The following is an 18,340-nucleotide window of genomic DNA, read 5'->3' on the forward strand; positions in this document are numbered from 1 at the left end:
CTGTTGGGAGATTTAATTTGAATTTTGATATAAGAACAGATATCAGGAAAATCAACAAGCAGTACACTTATTGTAACTTTTAAAATTGGAAAATACTAAATTATATCAATGTATATGTTTTCATTTCTCAATTACTATTTTTCAAAATACGTGTGAAATGAAAAAATATATACCAAAATAAGGAAATTGAGCTTGAGGAAAGGTTCTATTTATTTTTCACTCTACCATAAATATACTTCTGCCTCACATCAAATCTTTCTAATAAGGCTATCTTTGTGTAAGGCTGGATCAACTCAACTTTAAATTTCTAGGACACTCCTCCTTTTTATTACTATCCTTATTTTAAAAACAAAAACATTTGGCACCTGAGGATAGCTGTCATGGGAGGAAGAAAGAGATGACAGTGGTTACAGGTCTTGAGCTATGAATTCTATCTCTATGAGCCTATCAAATCATGTGTTTCTATTATAACTTTAAGTCTCTTTTCTGCAATATTTAAAAAGTGATAGTATGAAGTGCACAAAATTATACTAATACTTTGAAAAGGAAAATATTAATAATTGCCTCTTTTTTGGAATGGCTAAGAAAGATTATGTGGTCTGTTTATTAAGGTTCCTCTGTTTTAGTGTTCTGTATTGCTTTGAAAAAATCTACATTTGTCATAGTTCATAGCTGCCCTGTTTAAGCAGCCAAGAAATGTTAAAATGACTGCTCATTGGCATAGCTAAATCTCTGCTAAGTCAACTTGATACAGCTTAAAATTTCCAGTGTATTTAGATTTTGTTAATTCTTCGAACAACAGTCCCTCCAATCATGGCGATGTCTTCATTGGGTCTATGGAGCATTCTTCCAGTGGTTGTAACTCAAAAGAAGAGAGGAGCTGCTCTTTGTGCATCAGATTCTCAAAAGAAAGGAATGAAGAAACCCAAATGCCTATTTCAATATTTTAGCTGGCAATACTAATAGAACAGCATAAGGAGTGGCAGCGTTTCATAAGGAGATAGCCAGGCTGCAGCTCAAGAATTATTATTATAAAGAGAATTTCCAGCTACACAATGCACCCCGGTGAGGGAATTACAAAACAGTATTCCAGAAAATATTATTATTTTTTTTTTTTTGCTACTCCAGTATTGATTGGCAACATGGTGAGATAGTCAAGAAATCGTTCACTGGTTTTCTTCCTTAATGGAGGTGACTCTGAAATAACTAGGTGGAATCCCAGATGCAGGCTTTTGAAACAGGATTTCACAACCAAATTGGAGAGGAAAGTCTCTGGTAAAAGCCCTACTTACCTTACTGCAGCACTCACTATCCAGTTCTGTGTTATGCTTAGGATATACTCACAATACCTCAGTAAATACTGGGCCCAAGTTACTACTTTTTGAGGTCTTTAAAGGAAGGAAAGAAAAAAGAAAGGAGAAAAGTTGACGTTTGGTCCCAGATTTTGAGTTTGTTATAAAATGTACATTCATGTTTGGTGAATCAAAGAATCTTCTGGGAAAAAATAATTAAAGTAAACAAACAAAACTTTTTTTACAGTTGCTTATTAACTATGCTTTTTCCCCTCCATTATGCTGTTTCACACTCACTGCTTTCCTAGAGCAAAGCACTTGATATGTAACTGTTTTAACATACTCCTTGTCAGCCCTCAAAAATATAAGCAGTGTTTCTTAAAAGCCCACGTTTTCTAAGGCCACTAGAAGAAAATCTGCCAAAAGATTTGTAGTTGTTATCGTCGGTTTTTGTTAAATAGCACTATTAATCTCATGTTTCCATTACGGACGTACTTGGTTGGCATCTTCCACATCGGGTCTTAACCAGGTGACTACTGTGTCACTGCGTCTGTGTGAACACCGGAGGTCTCGGCTCTCTGCACGTGGAACTGAGTGTGGTTTCCAATGACATTCACAATGATGAGGAGCTCTGAGTGTAATCTCTTATGATAAGTGTGTCATATTTGGGAGACGATGGGATACAGAGGGCGGACTCAGACACTGGCGAGTTGGGGGTTGTGCTCCCCGAGTCCACCGAGTCCCTGAAGGGAGATGGCGGGGTGAGAGCCACCAACTCCTCCAAGTCCGGCTTGCCGGCTGCAGCAGTCTCAGGCCCGGCCGCTGAGGTCTCCCGGACAGCGCCCCCGGCCGGCGGGGCCCCCGCCGCAGGCTGTGTGCTGCCTGTGACCTCCATGGCAGGCAGAGGCTGGATTTCGGCGAATGTGGTCATGGTCGTAGGCAGCTGAATCTCTTTGGGGATCAGGTAGGTGGAGCAGAGCGGAGTGCCTACGCCAGGGCTGGGAGCTGCTGTGGACAGCATCATGGAGTTGAGCTCACTGATGTTGGCTGTGAAGCGGGTCACCACGCTGCTGATCTGCTCCATGAGAGAGCCCTGTGAGGAGCTGCTGCGCGCCGCGGGCTCCGAGTGCAGGGAGGGCACGTCGTCGTCTGTGCGACTGGCGGAACCCGCGCGGTGGCTCAGCATGCTGATGGGCGATGGTGAGCGTGGCCTTGTGGGCGCTGGGAAGTGCTCCTCGGCCTCTGCCACGTCGTACAGCGCCTTAGGGCCGGTGTCTGGGGGATCGGGTGCGCTAGGGCCTGCGACCGAGCCGCCAGCACCGCCTCCTGCACCTGCCACTGCACCTGTGCCTGTGCTGCTTGCGCCCAGGCCACGGATTTCAGTGCTCTTGGGGAAAGGCTTGATGATGGCCGTTTGGTTGGGGTTCTCTTTCTTGTTGATGTGAATGGACAGCCTCTGCCACAGATGCTGTCCCCGAGTGCTCTTCTCATTCTGGGCCCATGTGACGGATTTTCCATTGGAACTGTGGAGAGAAAGGAGATGAGAGGTGACTTAGAGAGGTCCCTTTGGCACTTCAAAATGGCTTCCCCATTGGTGGGTGCCTATGGGTCCCACAGTAGGAAAGATTTTTCTTATTCTTGCAGAAAAGAGGGCAGCAAAAGATACCATGGAAAACAACTGTGGAAGTGGCTTTTGTTTTAGCTTGACTTAATTTTTTTTTTCCTGACCTTCAGTTTATCATTATTATGAAAGTGTAGCAAAGGTGATATTAGTAATGATAAGGAAGTATTTCTGTGAATTCTGCAGTAGTTCTGAGCCTACCAATGAGTGCCACAGCTGTTTGTACTGCAAACATGGATACAAGAGCTCGCATTATGGTTACTGTGTGCAGAAATGCCTGGCACAGGGCAAGGGCTTCCTAAAGTCCCTGAATGGACACATTAGATTTAGGACCTAGCAAACTCAAACAATCCAATCATCATAGGAGAGGGAAGAGGTAAGAGATTCAATTGTTACCAGAAAGCAGAGAGTGGCTCCAGTTTGGCTTTTATTTTGTAGCCCAATGGTTGGTATATTTAACTAGGGATTTCTGTCTGAACACCTGACTTTGAACATGGGTTTGCTTATTCTGCTATTTCCTGAAAAAAACAAACTCAATGAAAATATACACACAATTTTAATTAATTATGACTTTTCTGCTTCATACAGATTCTCACAAATTTATTTTTAGGTTTAAAACTTGAATAACAATTCCGTGAGGGCAAGTACTAGAATAAACAAAACAACAACAACAAAAAAGTGCCATCCAGTAGATTTCCAACTCACAGAGACCCTATGATAGAATCTCACTGCTATTGAGTTGATTTTGATGCATACTGGCTCCCATTGGGTTTCCAAGGCTGTAAATCTTTATGGAAGTAAATTGCCTCATCTTCCTGCCATGGAGCAGTTGGTGGGTTTGAACTGCCGACCTTATAGTTAGCAGTCAAATTCCTTACCCACTACGCCACCAATTAGAGTCTTGATGAATGATGTCTGACTGATTGATTGCTCTTCCTTTTCCCAAGTAGTCCTTTTTGATCTCCATTCCTAGGTCCAAAAAGCTGCTCTGATGAAGAGGCAATCCATGCCTAGGTCTCAGAGCCTTCCTTACCAGTCACCCAGGAACCTCACATATGGTTGTAGGATGAGGTCAGTACTTTGAGAATGTTATATTGAGAGATACTGGTGTGATTCTCCATAACAAATGAATCCAAGATCACTATTTTGTCCACACAGCTCTGTTTAAAGGCTATGACAGGATTAATTTTGCATAAGAAGTATGCAAAAAAAAAAAAAAAAAGTACTTAGGGCATTTGTCAGACCCCAGCAGATTCTGATTGCTTGGAAAGGTTCCAAGTTTTTTTTTTTTTTTTTTTTTTTTTAATACAAGACTGTGACCCTTCCTCCAAAGTGATTCTGAACTTGGTGTTTCACAAGCCATAGACTGAGAAACTAAGAAGAAGCTCTCCTTTCTTTCTGGGTTCCCATTGCTCCCTTGGCCTGTCGGCTAGACAGCTGGCCTATTTGCTGGTAGCATGAACACTGTTTGGAACCCATCTGCCTTGGAGTTGCCTGGCTGCAACTACCAGGTCCACTCTATGACACCAGTTCCCTTGACAAAAGACCACCATTTCTACAGCCCCTTTAGCAACATGATACTTGAATCTTTCCCCCACTATTTGCCATTCCTTCATCTTTCCCTTTCCACTTTGTGGTCTTCCCTTTCTCTGATCCTTTCTCTTAAGTCTCATTCCATTTAATCTATCCAATATATTGCAAATGGGTTTCCTCCAGAATTCTAGAATTTTCTTTCCACTTCTTGCAAAGGATGAATCATTTCCAGATTTGGAGGTTGGGATGTATCTACAGTAGCATAAGAGACAACCTGTGGATTTTGCTTTGTAGTAAAGTTTCAGGGTTGTCTTTTCTGTTTTGCATTATCCTGACCTGCAGTCATTAAGTTTTCAGTCCATTACTTTGCTCCTTCCCAGGTGTCCACTAACTTCCGGCATACATTATTGATAAGATTGGATTGGAAGGATGGTTGACAACTCTACTTCCTTTCTCTTCTACTACCAGGATAATAAACAGGCAACTGCTGAAGGAACAATTAGGCTTTCAGGTCACTGAGGATACTTTTAATGCAAAGCACATGCTAGAAACTAGAATAGTTGGACTTAGTCTACTAAGTTTTACTTTATTGAATACTTGCTCCCAGCCCAGAGTGCTAGGAGGTTTTGTTGTTGTTGTTGTTGTTATGTGCCGTCGAGTCGGCCCTGACTCATAGCGACCCCTCCTTGGGTTTCTGAGGCAGTATCACTACGGAAGTAGGATTGCCCAACCTTCCTTCCGAGGAGTGGCTGGTGGGTTTGAACCGCCAGCCGTCTGGTTAGCAGGCAAGTGTCTTAGCCACTATGCTACCAGAGCTCCCAGGAGGTTTTGTAAACACCTGCTTTTTAAAGTTCTCCCTCAAATGCCTTTAGCTTAATATGACAGAACATAACTTTAGGTATTAACAATGACAGCCTTTTGAACTCCATGTACTCAAGCATAAAAACATTGGTAACTGATTGAGAAACCTTTGGATGAACAAGTGAGAAAAAACCATCCTAAGCAACAAATTCTGCACAAAGTCTAACTGCTTTCCTACACTGAGGTCATTTGAATAATGGTGGAAAGGGACTGAGGAGACATGAGAGAAATGGAGTCTAAATCTCAACACTTCATTTCATTTCTTGGGTCATGAAAGATTTTCTTACTGAAGTAAATAGGAACTCTTAAGGAAAAGAAATACATAAATGGCCTATGACATTCTGTTTATTAATGAATGTAAGTACCACAAAGATAGAGACCCTTATATCTTATTAACTGGCACTCAGCAGGATCTTAATATGTATTTGATGGATGAATAAGATTATTAAAATAATAGGGCCACATTGGTGTCCTGGAAAAGGCAATGGACAAAGGATCCTAAAGCCTGTGTCTGCCATCCTGGATTCATGGAAAAGAGTAATCTCAGCCTTCACAAAAAGAAAGGTATTTCTAGTTCTGTGTCTGCCATCCTGGATTCATGGAAAAGAGTAATCTCAGCCTTCACAAAAAGAAAGGTATTTCATTTGATCAAGATTGTTATGAGCATTAAATGAGATAATGCAAACAAAAGGATCTGGGAAGGAAAATGTGCCTAAGAATTTTAGTTTATTGCATTCCAAGTGAGTACTAGGTCTGAGAAAATAAAAGATAATGCACTTAAATGCTATTTTGAGCTCTGGTTTATGGAAGAGGGAAATCAGTGCAAAGTAATATGTAGTAAAGACATAAAACCTTTCTGGCTATCCCTCTTTTATCTGACCAACTCTCACAAATATTGGAGTTTCGTAGGGTTTCATCTGTGGCCTTCTATTGACCTAAATGCTCTCCTTGGGTGAATATACTCCACTAAATTCCTTGGGTTGCCGAGGCAGTATCACTATGGAAGTAGATTGCCCAACCTTCCTTCCGTGGAGTGGCCGACCTTAGGCAAACTTATTTAACACCTCTGGGGGTACCTTATAAAGCATAGCTGTTTTGCTGATGCAAAAGGTTATTCATTATCTTCTGACCTTCCATTAATTGACAAAATGTTGCTTAGGCTGAAATTGTTTTCTCTGTAAAGCAACAGAATTATATTTTTGTCCTGGGGCTTTGAGGTAAGAAAAGGAAGGTAAATTTGTCTTTAACTGTCTATAGCACTTTACCTCCCTCCACTGAATATTTTGGGTTTTAGAAAGAAGGAAAAGGAGGAAAGAGGAAAAGAGAAGAGAGGGACAGACATTTGGTAAAAGGGAAACACTGGCTTCCAGAAACTCCTTGTTTTGTCCCTGCACTGATTAACCCTTTCTTAGAATATAACAATGTGAAGTTGAATGTTCTCTGTCTTAGGATGCTTTGCTTTTTTATTCTGGGGGCAGGGGGGTGGGAATTCTGTTGTTAGTTATTATTCTTTCGATCAGGATTCTTCTATAGAATCTTTTTTTTTTTTTAAAACTGTTTATTGTGATTTGGATGAAGAATCCAAATTGGTTTTCCATTCAAGAATTCCTACACATTTTGTTTGGTGACATAGATTGCAATCCCCACAGTGTAACAGCACTTCCTCCCTGTCCTAGCCCTTCCTGCATTCTGAGCTTTATCTCTGGGCAAATGCTGACTGTTGATCTTGTATGATTGATTCTTCTAAGCACCGCTTACCACCCTGGTATTAGTTCACCTTATAGGAAGTGATATGTTTTGATTATATTTCTTATTGGGTACAATGGGTACATACTGCAGATATAAGGCACTAAGTCAGTTCTATTTCTGTCCTTTTTGGGATGCTTAACACTGTACCCCTGGCCTATTAAAATGACTTGTTAAATATATTCAGTATACCACTGTTTTCCTTGTCAATATTCTTAGTTTATTTCCAACAATAGGGTTCTTCTCTCCTTTCTCTCAATGCTTAGAAAGTCAGTTATTGCTGTTAAGTGCCATTGAGTCAATTTTGATTCATATTGACCCATATGACAGAGTAAAACCACCCAATAGGGTTTTCTAAGGTATAGTCTTTACTGGAGCACATTGCCAAATCTTTCTCCCAAAAGGAGATGGGGGTGGGTTAGAACTGCCAACATTTTGTTTAACAGCCAAGCACTTAAATGTTGCAACGTTTCTGTTTTCTTTTTTTTTTTCACTTGCAGTATGCTTCCTTCAGTATATATTTTTTTGATCTCCCAATTCTTTTATTCCTTCTAAGTATTTGTATATACATGTTTCAGATACACATTATGATTTCCTTAAAAAAATCTGTGAGGCAGTTGAAAATATTATGCTCATTTTACAGACTATGAGATTGATGTTGAGAGAGGTTCAAAAGTCTTCTGTACATAAAGGTAGAAAATACTGAAGCTATCAAATCCTGCTATATGTGATACCAAAGCCCATGACTTTCTACGGATTACTAGTTCTAGAACTAGGGGATATAGAGTAAAGAAAAGCATAGTCTCTGTTTTTGCAAAAATTTGTTAAATGTAGAATCGCATTTCAAGCTTCTTTGAATTCCCAATAGAGTACAGTGCCTTATGCATAAGAAGCAATATATAATTTTTTTTTTAATGATCCTTTTGTTGAAAAATCAGTTCAAAATGACTCATGGAACATAAAATTAGATGGAGTTATTGACTTACCACTCAGCTTTATTCAATAACTTTTGTACATATTTCAGTATTACTCAACTAATGGGAATATGGCAATAAGATTAGATAGATATTATTGTGAGATTTTGCCCATATCTTGAAGTGGGGCTAAAAATAGGAATTATTCCTCTAGAATTCACTTCCTTCTCTAGAACTTGAGAGTTTGGACTTGATAATTATAGGGCCGGCTGCTCCCCTTCTGGTTTGGCATTTGTTATACCAGAAACTATTTTTTCCCTTCATTCTTTTTTTAGAAAGTCAAGTTGTCAAATCTATTATTTCAAAAACATTGCTATTTGCATGTTGTTGTTAGTTAGGTGCTGTTGAATCAGTTTTGACTTACAGCGACCCTGTGTACAACAGAATGAAACACTGCTCTGTCCCAGCCATGCTCACAATCTTTATCATGCTTGAGCCCATTGTCACAGTCAGTGTGTCAATTGATCACATTGAAAGTCTTCCTTTCTTTTGCTGACTCTCTACACAGCATGACATCCTTCTCCAGGGACTGGTCCCTTCTGACAACATGACCAAAGTACAAAAGAGAAAGTCTGGCTATTCTTGCTTCTAAGGAGCATTCTGATTGCACTTCCTCCAGGACAGATTTGCTCATTCTTCTAGCAGTCCATGGTACATTCAGTATTCTTCACCAATACTGCAATTCAAATGCATCAGTTCTTCCGTGGCCTTCTTTATTCATTGTCCAGCTCTCGAATGCATGTGGGGCTGCTGAAAGGAACATGGTTAAGTCAGGCACATCTTATCTTCAAAGTGACATATTTACCCAATGCAGTACATCATTTGATTTCTTGACTGTTGCTTCTATGGGGGTTGATTGTGGATCCAGGTAAAATGAAATCCTTGACAACTTCAATCTTTTCTCCATTTATCATGATGTTTCTTATTCTTCTAGTGGTAAGGATTTTTCTTTCCTTTATGTTGAGGTGTAAACCATACTGAAGGCTATAATCTTAGATACAACCCTGACACCCACCTTTCTTGATTTCAAATCATGCAGTATCCCCTTGTTCTGTTTGAACAACTACCTCTTGGTTTATGTAAAGGTTCCTTATGAGCACAATTCAATGTTCTGGAGTTTCCATTCTTTGCACTGTTATCCATAGTTTGTTATGATCTACACAGTCAAATGCCTTTCCATGGTCAATAAAACACAGGGAAACATTTTCCTGGTATTCTTTGCTTTCAGTGAAAATCTATCTGACATCAGTGATGATATCTTCATTTCATGCCCTCTCCTGAATCCAGCTTGAATTTCTGGTAGTTCCCTGTCAGTGTATTGCTGCAGTCAAATAACTTTTTTTTTTTTTTAATCATTTTTATTGAAATATAATTTATTCACAGTGAAATACACAGAACTAAAGTGACATAGGTCAATGTTTTTTTTTTTTTTTTCAGTGTTTCCTCCTCCCCTCCCCTCCCACCTCTGGCAACCAACACAGAAAACCTTCCCTTGACCCTCAACAGCAATGAACTAAAACTATATTTGTCCTTTTGTGACTGACTTATTTCACGTAGCATGATGTCCTCCAAGTTCATCCAAGGTATGTGGTGTTTTGCAGACTGTACATCATTATTCTTTAGTGCTGCATAGCATTCCATTGTGTGTATGTACCATAGTTTGGTCATCCATTCTTCTGTTGATGGGCACATAGTTTGTTTTCATCTTTTTGCTATTGTAAATAGTGTTGCGATGGACATGGGTATGCAAATATCTGTCCCTGTCCTGGCTCTCACCTGTCTAGGATATATACCTAGTAATGGGATTGCTGGATCAAATGGTATCTCCAATTCCAGCTTTCTAAGGAATCGCCATACAGCTTTCCACAGTGGTTGTATCACTTCACAGTGCCACCAGCAGTGTATGAGAGTCCCAATCTCTCCACATCCCCACCAGCATTTGTTATTCTCTGTCTCATTCAACCTTGTCATCAGTGCTGGGGTGAGATGGTATCTCATTGTGGTTTTTATTTGCATCTCTCTGATGGTCAGTGATTGTGAACATCTCTTTATGTATTACTGGCTACCTGAATATTCTCCTTGGTGAAGTGTCTGTTCATGTCTTCTGCACATTTTTCCATTGGATTGTTAAACCCTTTGCTGTTGAGGTGTTGGAGTTTTCTATAAATCTTAGAGATAAGTCCCTTGCCAAATATGTAATTATCGACAATTATGAATTTGTTGCTGTCATTTTGTTATGTGCTTATTTGTGGTGTTGATTTCTTTGTTCCATATAATTTTCTGTGCTGAGCTTGTTTTGTTTATGAATTGTGTCATCACTTCTTTCAATGCTATTGTTTTGTTGTTGTTGTTATGTGCCATCGAGTCAAACCCGACTCATAGCGACCCCTCCTTGGGTTTCCGTGGCAGTATCACTACGGAAGTAGGATTGCCCAACCTTCCTTCCGAGGAGTGGCTGGTGGGTTTGAACCGCCAGCCATCTGGTTAGCAGGCAAGTGTCTTAGCCACTATTGTTTTAGTATTTGCTAAATATTTGTGCTGGTCCTCTTTTTAATTTTGATGTGAAGGTTTATCATTTTTCTTTGAGGTTACTCTGTGATTTATAGTTTTCTTCCCAAGTTTAGAACAGTTTGTTCTATTTTGTGGTTGTCTTGACTTCCCTACCATTTGGAAACTCTGTAACGACATAGCTTTTTCCCTCTTTTTGGTTTGTAGTTGTCCTTATTTGCCAATTGATGTCTCTGGTTCCCTGTTTACAATCTTGTAGGCTTATTTACTTTGGATACTTCTATAACTGGGTAGGTTTCTGGGTTATTTTATCATGTGTGTTAATGATCAGTTGTTGTTGACTGTTGTTGTTTCTCTGTCCAAAGGACTCCCTTTAGCATCTCTTGTAAGTTTGGTCTGGTTTTAACAAATGTCCTTAATTTCTGCTCTCTGAAAATATCCTAATTTCACCATCATATTTGAGGGACAGTTTTGTTGGGTACATAATTCTTGGTTGGAAATTTTTCTCTTAGAGGGTTTTATATATATGATCCCATTGTCTTGCCTGCATTGTTTCTGCCAAGAAATCTGAGCTTAGTCTTATTGGTTGCCCCTTGTAGATAACATTTTGTTTTTCCTGTGCTGCTGTCAGGATTCTTTCTTTGTCTTTGGTTTTGGTGAGTTTGATGATGATATGTCTTGGCTATTTTCTTTTGTGGTCTAACCTGTTTGGGGTTCATTGGAATTCTTGAATAGATATACTTTCACCTTTCATCATACCAGGAAAATTATCTTCCAACAATTCTTTGACAATTTTTTCTGTGGTTTTGTCTCTTCCTGTTCTGGAATTCTAAATACATTATTCCTTTTGATGGTATTCCACATGAACTTTAGGCTTTCTTCATTTTGTTTGTATCTTTTTTTCTAAGTGAACTCTATTCCAAAGAAGTATTGGGGTATTTGCCTTCAATCTGACTAATTCTGTCTTCTGTTGATTCAATTCTACTCCTTTGCCCATTCAATGTGTTATCTGTTTCTGGAACTTCAGTATCAATCTTCTGGATTTCTGTCTGTAGATTTTGTATCATTTCTAATTTTTCATTTATTTTGCCATTTTGTTCTTTTATTGTCTTCTGAATTTATTCTAGGGTTTTTTTCTGTGTTTTTCTCAATTTTGTCAGTGTTTTCCTTGATCTGTCTCTCAGTCCATTGAAGGTCCCTAAATATAATTCCTTTGAATTCCTTATCAGGGAGTTGCAATGCTGTGTCTTCCTCAGGGATGTGTTTTGGGTCTGTATCCTGGTCTCTTGTTTCTCCTGCATTATCTTGCTCTTTGTGTGGACTCTGATGCTCTGTTGTATCTGAGACATTGTAGAATTTTTTGTTTATATTTAATTGGTGATTGTACATTGGAGTAACTTGCCCACAATTTTCATTTTCCTTGTATGTTATCTACATAAGCAGGGTACTATGCTGTGATCCTCTATTTGCTAGTTGGCAACACTCACACACTCACCACTGGTCTCCTTTCCTGTTATCTGCCTCATGTATGTCCCTGCTGTCCTTGGCAAAGGGAGCCTATCCTTAGGTCCCTGGAATTCGAATGAGAATGTTGTCACTTTAAAATCCAAAATGGCCACTGCTTGTAAACATTCAAAATGGCTGCACTCTCTGTCACTTTAAATATGCAAAATGGCCACTGCTTGTAACATTCAAAATGGCTATGCCCTCAGTCACTTTAAATATCCAAACTGGCCACCACTTGTGAACAATTAAAATGGCTGTGTCCTCTGGACAGGTGAAAGTCCACAGCTGTTTCCCTTCCTAGTCATAAGCCACCAGCACAGTCATCTCTCTAGCCCTTGGCGACCAGGGCTGACCTTTAGGTCAATTCAGGGCTGATCAATTTAGGTCCCAACACCACTTGGAAATATTCAGGTTGTTGGTCCCATCAGAGTAGCTGACAGTCCACTGCTCCGACTGTCTCCATACTCAGGGTTTTCATTCAGGTTTTTCCACTAGTTGGTGCCTCATCAACTTCTGTATATTTCCTTTGAAAGCTCAAGGCTCCAGGATTATTTTCTGTATCTCTGTCAATTGGTTTCTCTTTTCTTTGTTGAAGAGTGTCTGTGTAGCATGTCTGCCTATTCCTCCATCTTACTGGAAGATGTGCAATAACTTTTGATAATTCAAATAACTTTTCAATTATCTTAAGCAAAATTTTACTTGTGTGTGATAGTAATGATATTATTAATTACTGTCCACATGCTGTTGGATCACTTTTCTTTGGAAGGGACACAAATATGGATGGATCTCTTCCAGTAGGTTGGCCAGGGAGCTGTCCTCCAAATTTCTTGGCATAGACGAGTAAATGCCTGCAGTGTGGCATCCATTTGTTGTAACATTTCAGTGGTCATTCTGTCAATACCTGGAGTTTTCTTTTGCCCCAATTTCTTCATTACAGCTTGGACTTCTTCCTTTCATATCATCAGTTCTTGATCATATACTACCTCTTGAAATGGTTGAACATTAACCAATTCTTTCAGGTACAGTGACTGGTATGTCCATCTTCTTTTGAGTCTTTCCACATCATTCAATATTTTGCTTGTAGAATCCTTCAATATTACAACTCAAGGCTTGAATATTTTCTTTAATTCTTTCAGCTTGAGAAATGCTGAGAGTTCAATGTGTCAAATCTATTCTTCAGTTAGTCTCTAAATTCAGTTGGGATATAAACAAGGTCATATTTTGTCTTTCATAGGTTTCTTATAATTTCCTTTAGCTTCAACTTGAATTTGCATATAAGCAATTGATGGTCTATTCCACAGTCAGCTCCTGGCTTTGTTTCGGCTGAAGATACTGAGCTTCTCCATTGCCTCTTTTCACAGATATAGTCAGTCTGGTTCTTGTGTACTCCATCTGGTGAGGTCCATGTGCTCAACCACTGTTTATGTTGTTGAAAAAACGATATTTGCAATGAAGAAGTCGTTGGTCTTGTAAAATTCTGTCATGTGATCTCCAGTGCTATTTCTATCACCAAGGCCATATTTTTCAACTACTGGTGATCTTCTTTACTTCCAACTTTCACATTCCAATCACCATAAATAATCAATAGGTCTTGATTGCATGTTTGGTCATTTTCAGAGTACGGAAGTTGGTAAAAATCTTCATTTTCCTGGTCTTTGGCTTGAGTGGTTGGTGCATAAATTTGAATAATAGAAGTATTAACTGGTCTTCCTTGTAGGTATATGGATATTATCCTATCACTGACAGCATTGTACTTTAAGATAGATCTTGAAACATTCTTTGTGATGATGAATGGATCCTTTAGTAAAAGAAGCCCTAATTCTTTTTTGACCATGAATGCAATGCCATCCTTTTTAAATTTGTCATTTCCAGCATGGTAGATGATATGATTGTCTGATTGAAAATGGCCAATACTAGTCCATTTCAGCTCACTAATACCAAGAATATCTATGTTTACATGTTCCCTTTTGTTTTTCAAAACTTCCAATTTTCCTAGATTCATAATTCATACATTCCACATTCCAATTATTAATGGATGCTTGAAGCTATTTCTTCCCATTTTGTGTCCTACTCCATCAGCAAGTGGAGGGCCCAAAAGCTTTACTCCATGCATGTCCTTAAGGTTGACTCTACTTTGAAGATGTAGCTCTTCCCCATTTGCATTTTGAGTACCTTCCAACCTGATAGGCTCATCTTCTGGCATTATATCAGAAAATATATTTCAGGACTATGCATAGTTTTCCAGTAATAGACAGTGTTTTACCATTGTTCATGAGGTTTTCACTGGCCAAGTTTTTCAGAAATGGATGGCCCCTTCCTCCTTCCCAGTTTGTCTTAGTCTAGAAGCTCTGCTGAAACATGTCCTCCGTGGATGTCCTTGCTGGTATATGAAATACAAGTGTCATAGTCTCCAGCCTCACAGCAGCATGCAAGGCACCACAGTAGGAGAAACTGACAGACAGGTCATCATTTGCATATTGTATTTAGCAGACAGAAAATGCTAGCAGACTTCAAAAAAAGGCTTTGACCAGCTCCTCCTTTAAAAAATAAATAAAATAGAAAACGCACAGTAGATCATATGATTAGTGAATATGGCTAGAGAAAATTGAGCAGAAACTGATAGAATCATGAAATACAAGTGCTACTGTTACTGTCTCTTATTATCCTTTTCATAGACTGAAGAGAAAACTGTCCAGTTTAATAACATAAAGTGGAATATAGTCATAGTAATTAATGTTCTTTTCAAAAAAGCCAAGCAAAAGAAATTAGCAACTTGAATTATATCTGTGGCATGTAATAAAAGCTAGTAATTTCCATTCAAGTCACTTGAGTTTTGTTGGCTTTATAAAGGACTTCCCTGGGAAATTAATTATTATAAGATTTCAAGGATTTTTCAAGCTACTGAGAATATATCATCTTGTTCTTTTTAATAAAATTTTGATCATTTCTTTCTTTGATTACTTTTGTAAAGTTAATTGGCAAATAGAAAGGAAGAATGACAATAGGTGGCTCATGAAGAAATAGTTCCAAGATTAAATAGATTAAACAAAATTAAACTGATTTCTGTAAAATTAAACTTCTCAAAGCCTTTATATGTTAATATTCAAAGAGAATATCTAAGAAAGAGCTGTAGCATGTAGTGTTTGCTAGATTACTCTCAGAGGAGCCTTGGCTTTCCAGTGGTTAAGAGCTTGGCTGATAACCAAAAGGTTGGTGGCTCAAATCTACCAGTCATTCTATGAGAGAAAGATGTTGCAATCTGCCTCTGTAATGCTTTTCAGTCTTGGAAACTCTATGGGGCAATTCTACTGTGTTGTATAGGGTTGCTGTGAGTCTCAATCAACTTGATGGCAGTGGGTTTTCAGATTACTATCATCCCAAAACTCATCTCTATTTTTTTCTCCCTCGTAATGGCCATCTCTTCAGCCTGGTTTAGTTTTCCTCAGATAACAGTTGATGGATTTTCCTTCCAGGAATTCTTGAAACTTGACCTTGCAACAGCAGATCATGTTGCTCTCTTCCCTCTCTAGCCAAATCTAGGCCTTATTATTGGCTTGATCATAGGTTGAACACCTTAATGCATCCTATTGTTCTAGAAGGTTCCATTTGAATGGGTTTTATTTCCTTATTAAGATTGTCAGTTCCTTTAGGGTGAAGATGATCTTAAACTTTCTGAATACTTCATGGTCCTTAAAATAGTGTTATTTACATACAGCCACATTTATTTGTCATTTGATATTATCAACCAGACCCAGACCACTGACAGTTATAGAGGATGTAAAAGTAAACAAGATATGTTTCCTGCCTTCAGAAACCTCAAGTTAAGTGCAAAGACACAGGACTGGTAATATGCAATAGCAGAGATAAACACAAAACAGCTCAGCATTATGAAAGAGTGAAGTGGTAGACATACTAAATGATTTTTAGAAAGGCTTCAAAGAAGGTTTTGAAAAGTGAGAAGGAATTTTCATACCCAAGTCAGTAGAATAGTAATGGGGCTTGGAGAAGATAAATAGAACTATAAAGGAAAAGTAGTCCACTTATAAACCCAGCATGTGTTAATATATATCATTATTAAAAGGAGTAAGTGTGTTTGGAGAATGCTAAGAAATTTAGGATGTCTGGAGAAGAGCACATGTGTGCTAAAACAGAGAATAAAGCTCAGCAAGTTAAGTTAGGGTGAGCTGTGAAGGACCTTGGATTATGTGTGTGTTTGAATTTCATCCTAGGTGGCAGATATTACAGTGGCTAGAACAGAAATTCCAGAGTGAGACTGATTTCTGCTCCAATTTGGGCTTTACCATTTACATTTTTTCTAAGATTAAATAGATCATATAGGTAAATCAGTTAAAACAGTGTCTGGTTCATGTAGGCATCCAATAAATTTTGGCTGATTTTACAGGTAACCATGAGAGAACATTAACTCAATACAGGAAATGATACCATTGAATTTATTTTGTTGGTAGATTTCATTTTTTTTTTTTTTTTCAGAACTGATTTCTGAGAAAATGGCTATTATGGCAGGGAGTAGAGAATAAAAGAGGACAAAAAAGGACATTCTAAGTGGGTAACATTGGGTAATAATATTAGTAATAGAAATGTATCAAATGCTTATTGTGCTCCACGCAGTGTGTTAAGTGCTGTGCTTGCATTGTCTCATTTAATCCTCATGCAACATAGTAAGTGAAGTGCTATATTATCATCTTCATTTTACAGAAAATGGAGATTGAAGAGGTAAAATGACAGTCTAGAGTCACACCCTGGCTAGAGTTAGAACCAAGATTTAAGGTTTTCATTACTTCTGAATGTTCACTAACCTACTCTCTTATGTAAATTATTTAATATCTAATAATTAATTAATTTGTTAATTTATTTAAATTTATTTAATATCCCTGAGGCTCATTCCTTGCCTGTAGCATAGAAATGAAAATACTTCCCTTATAATATTCTGGGCAGAATTTAATGTCTAATGAATGTTTAGGGACTATTACAGTGTCTGACACATAGTTATAGTAATGTTAGTTGTTATTATTTTAGACTATCTCTAAATATAAATTAGAACACAAATTTAGAATTGACTTTGGGGAGGAATGACTACTACAGAAGTCCTAATTTATTGGTAAGCAACTAGCTGTCCGCTACTGTACATGGAAGGTACAATCTTTCTCTTTCATTGACCTTGAATTTTACATAACTGTACACTGCTGTGGTAGTTAAGTTTGTGTATCAACTTGGCTGGGCCTGGTTGAGTGGCTGGGCAGCTGGATGTAGTATTCCCCATGATGAGACTGATAACTCCATGGTGGAATCTACTGTGAGCAGCTGAGTAGCTGCCTTTGGGTATGTGCTCTGCTTCCTGTATATAAGGTGAAGCCTTGGGGAATGGTCTCTTGTTTATGGCATGCTTGGACCTTGCATTTAGCCTTGTCATTGTTCAGCAGCCTGCCATGCTGTGCTGACCTTGGGACTTAACAATGGATTTAAATTAATGGCCTGCTGTGTGGTTTGGTAACATGGGACTGTGCCTTTTTACTTGTCAACCTTGGGTTTGCCAGTCTCAGTAACTACCACCTGTCTGAGTGAAGAGATGCCTCTAGCTCCAGTGGACCGGGAGCAGGAGGTAGAGCTGAACCCCAAGGTCGAGGGGCTTTCACCCAGCCCCTAGAACTTGGCACTTTGAACTTGGACTTCTAGCCTCTTGAACTGTAAGAGAATAAACTCTTAATTGTCAAGGCCATCCCCTTTGTGGTATATACTTGTCAGAGCGGCACTAGGTAACCAGAACAACTACCTTTCTTGAGCACTCAACTCAGATTTGTTACTGTTTAGTTTTTACTGCTCTTAATTCTTTTTTTGCTGGCATAGTTCATGACGTCAAATAAAGAGTTAATCTGAGGCATTGATAAACCTGTTGTTCTGTGGGGAAGGGGTTCTGTCCTACATTGCAGTTATCTGTTTTTTTCTGACTTTCTTCCTCATTAGACTAGATTTCAAAAGCCCTAATTATGTCTTATTCAACCATTTATATCCAGAGTCTAGTAAGTGCTTAGCTCATAGTTAGTACTTGATAAATGAGTGTTACATGAAAGAATAATTGCATGCATAAAACACAAAGCAAAGAAAATCATTCATCATGACCAAGTGGGGTTCATACCAGGTATGCAAGGATGGTTCAACATTAGAAAAACAATCAATGTCATCCACCACGTAAATAAAACAAAGGAGAACAACCACATGATCATATCAATTGATGCAGAAAAGGCATTTGATAAAATCCAACACCCATTTATGATCAAAAC

General features: G+C 38.7%; 1 protein-coding gene across 1 annotated transcript in view; it reads right to left on the minus strand.

The window, feature by feature from the left end:
* Window positions 1-1,905: 1,905 nt before the first annotated feature.
* GRM5 (glutamate metabotropic receptor 5) overlaps window positions 1,906-18,340 on the minus strand; it is a 676,146-nt gene continuing 659,711 nt past the window's right edge. Inside the window, exon 9 of the mRNA XM_007956483.2 lies at window positions 1,906-2,815. Within this exon, the coding sequence (XP_007954674.2) occupies window positions 1,906-2,815 (910 nt within the window). The remainder of the gene's footprint in view (window positions 2,816-18,340) is intronic.

Source organism: Orycteropus afer, unplaced genomic scaffold, assembly GCF_000298275.1.
Source record: "Orycteropus afer afer isolate SDZICR_OR568_19922 unplaced genomic scaffold, OryAfe1.0 scaffold00626, whole genome shotgun sequence".
Taxonomy (NCBI): Eukaryota; Metazoa; Chordata; class Mammalia; order Tubulidentata; family Orycteropodidae; genus Orycteropus; species Orycteropus afer.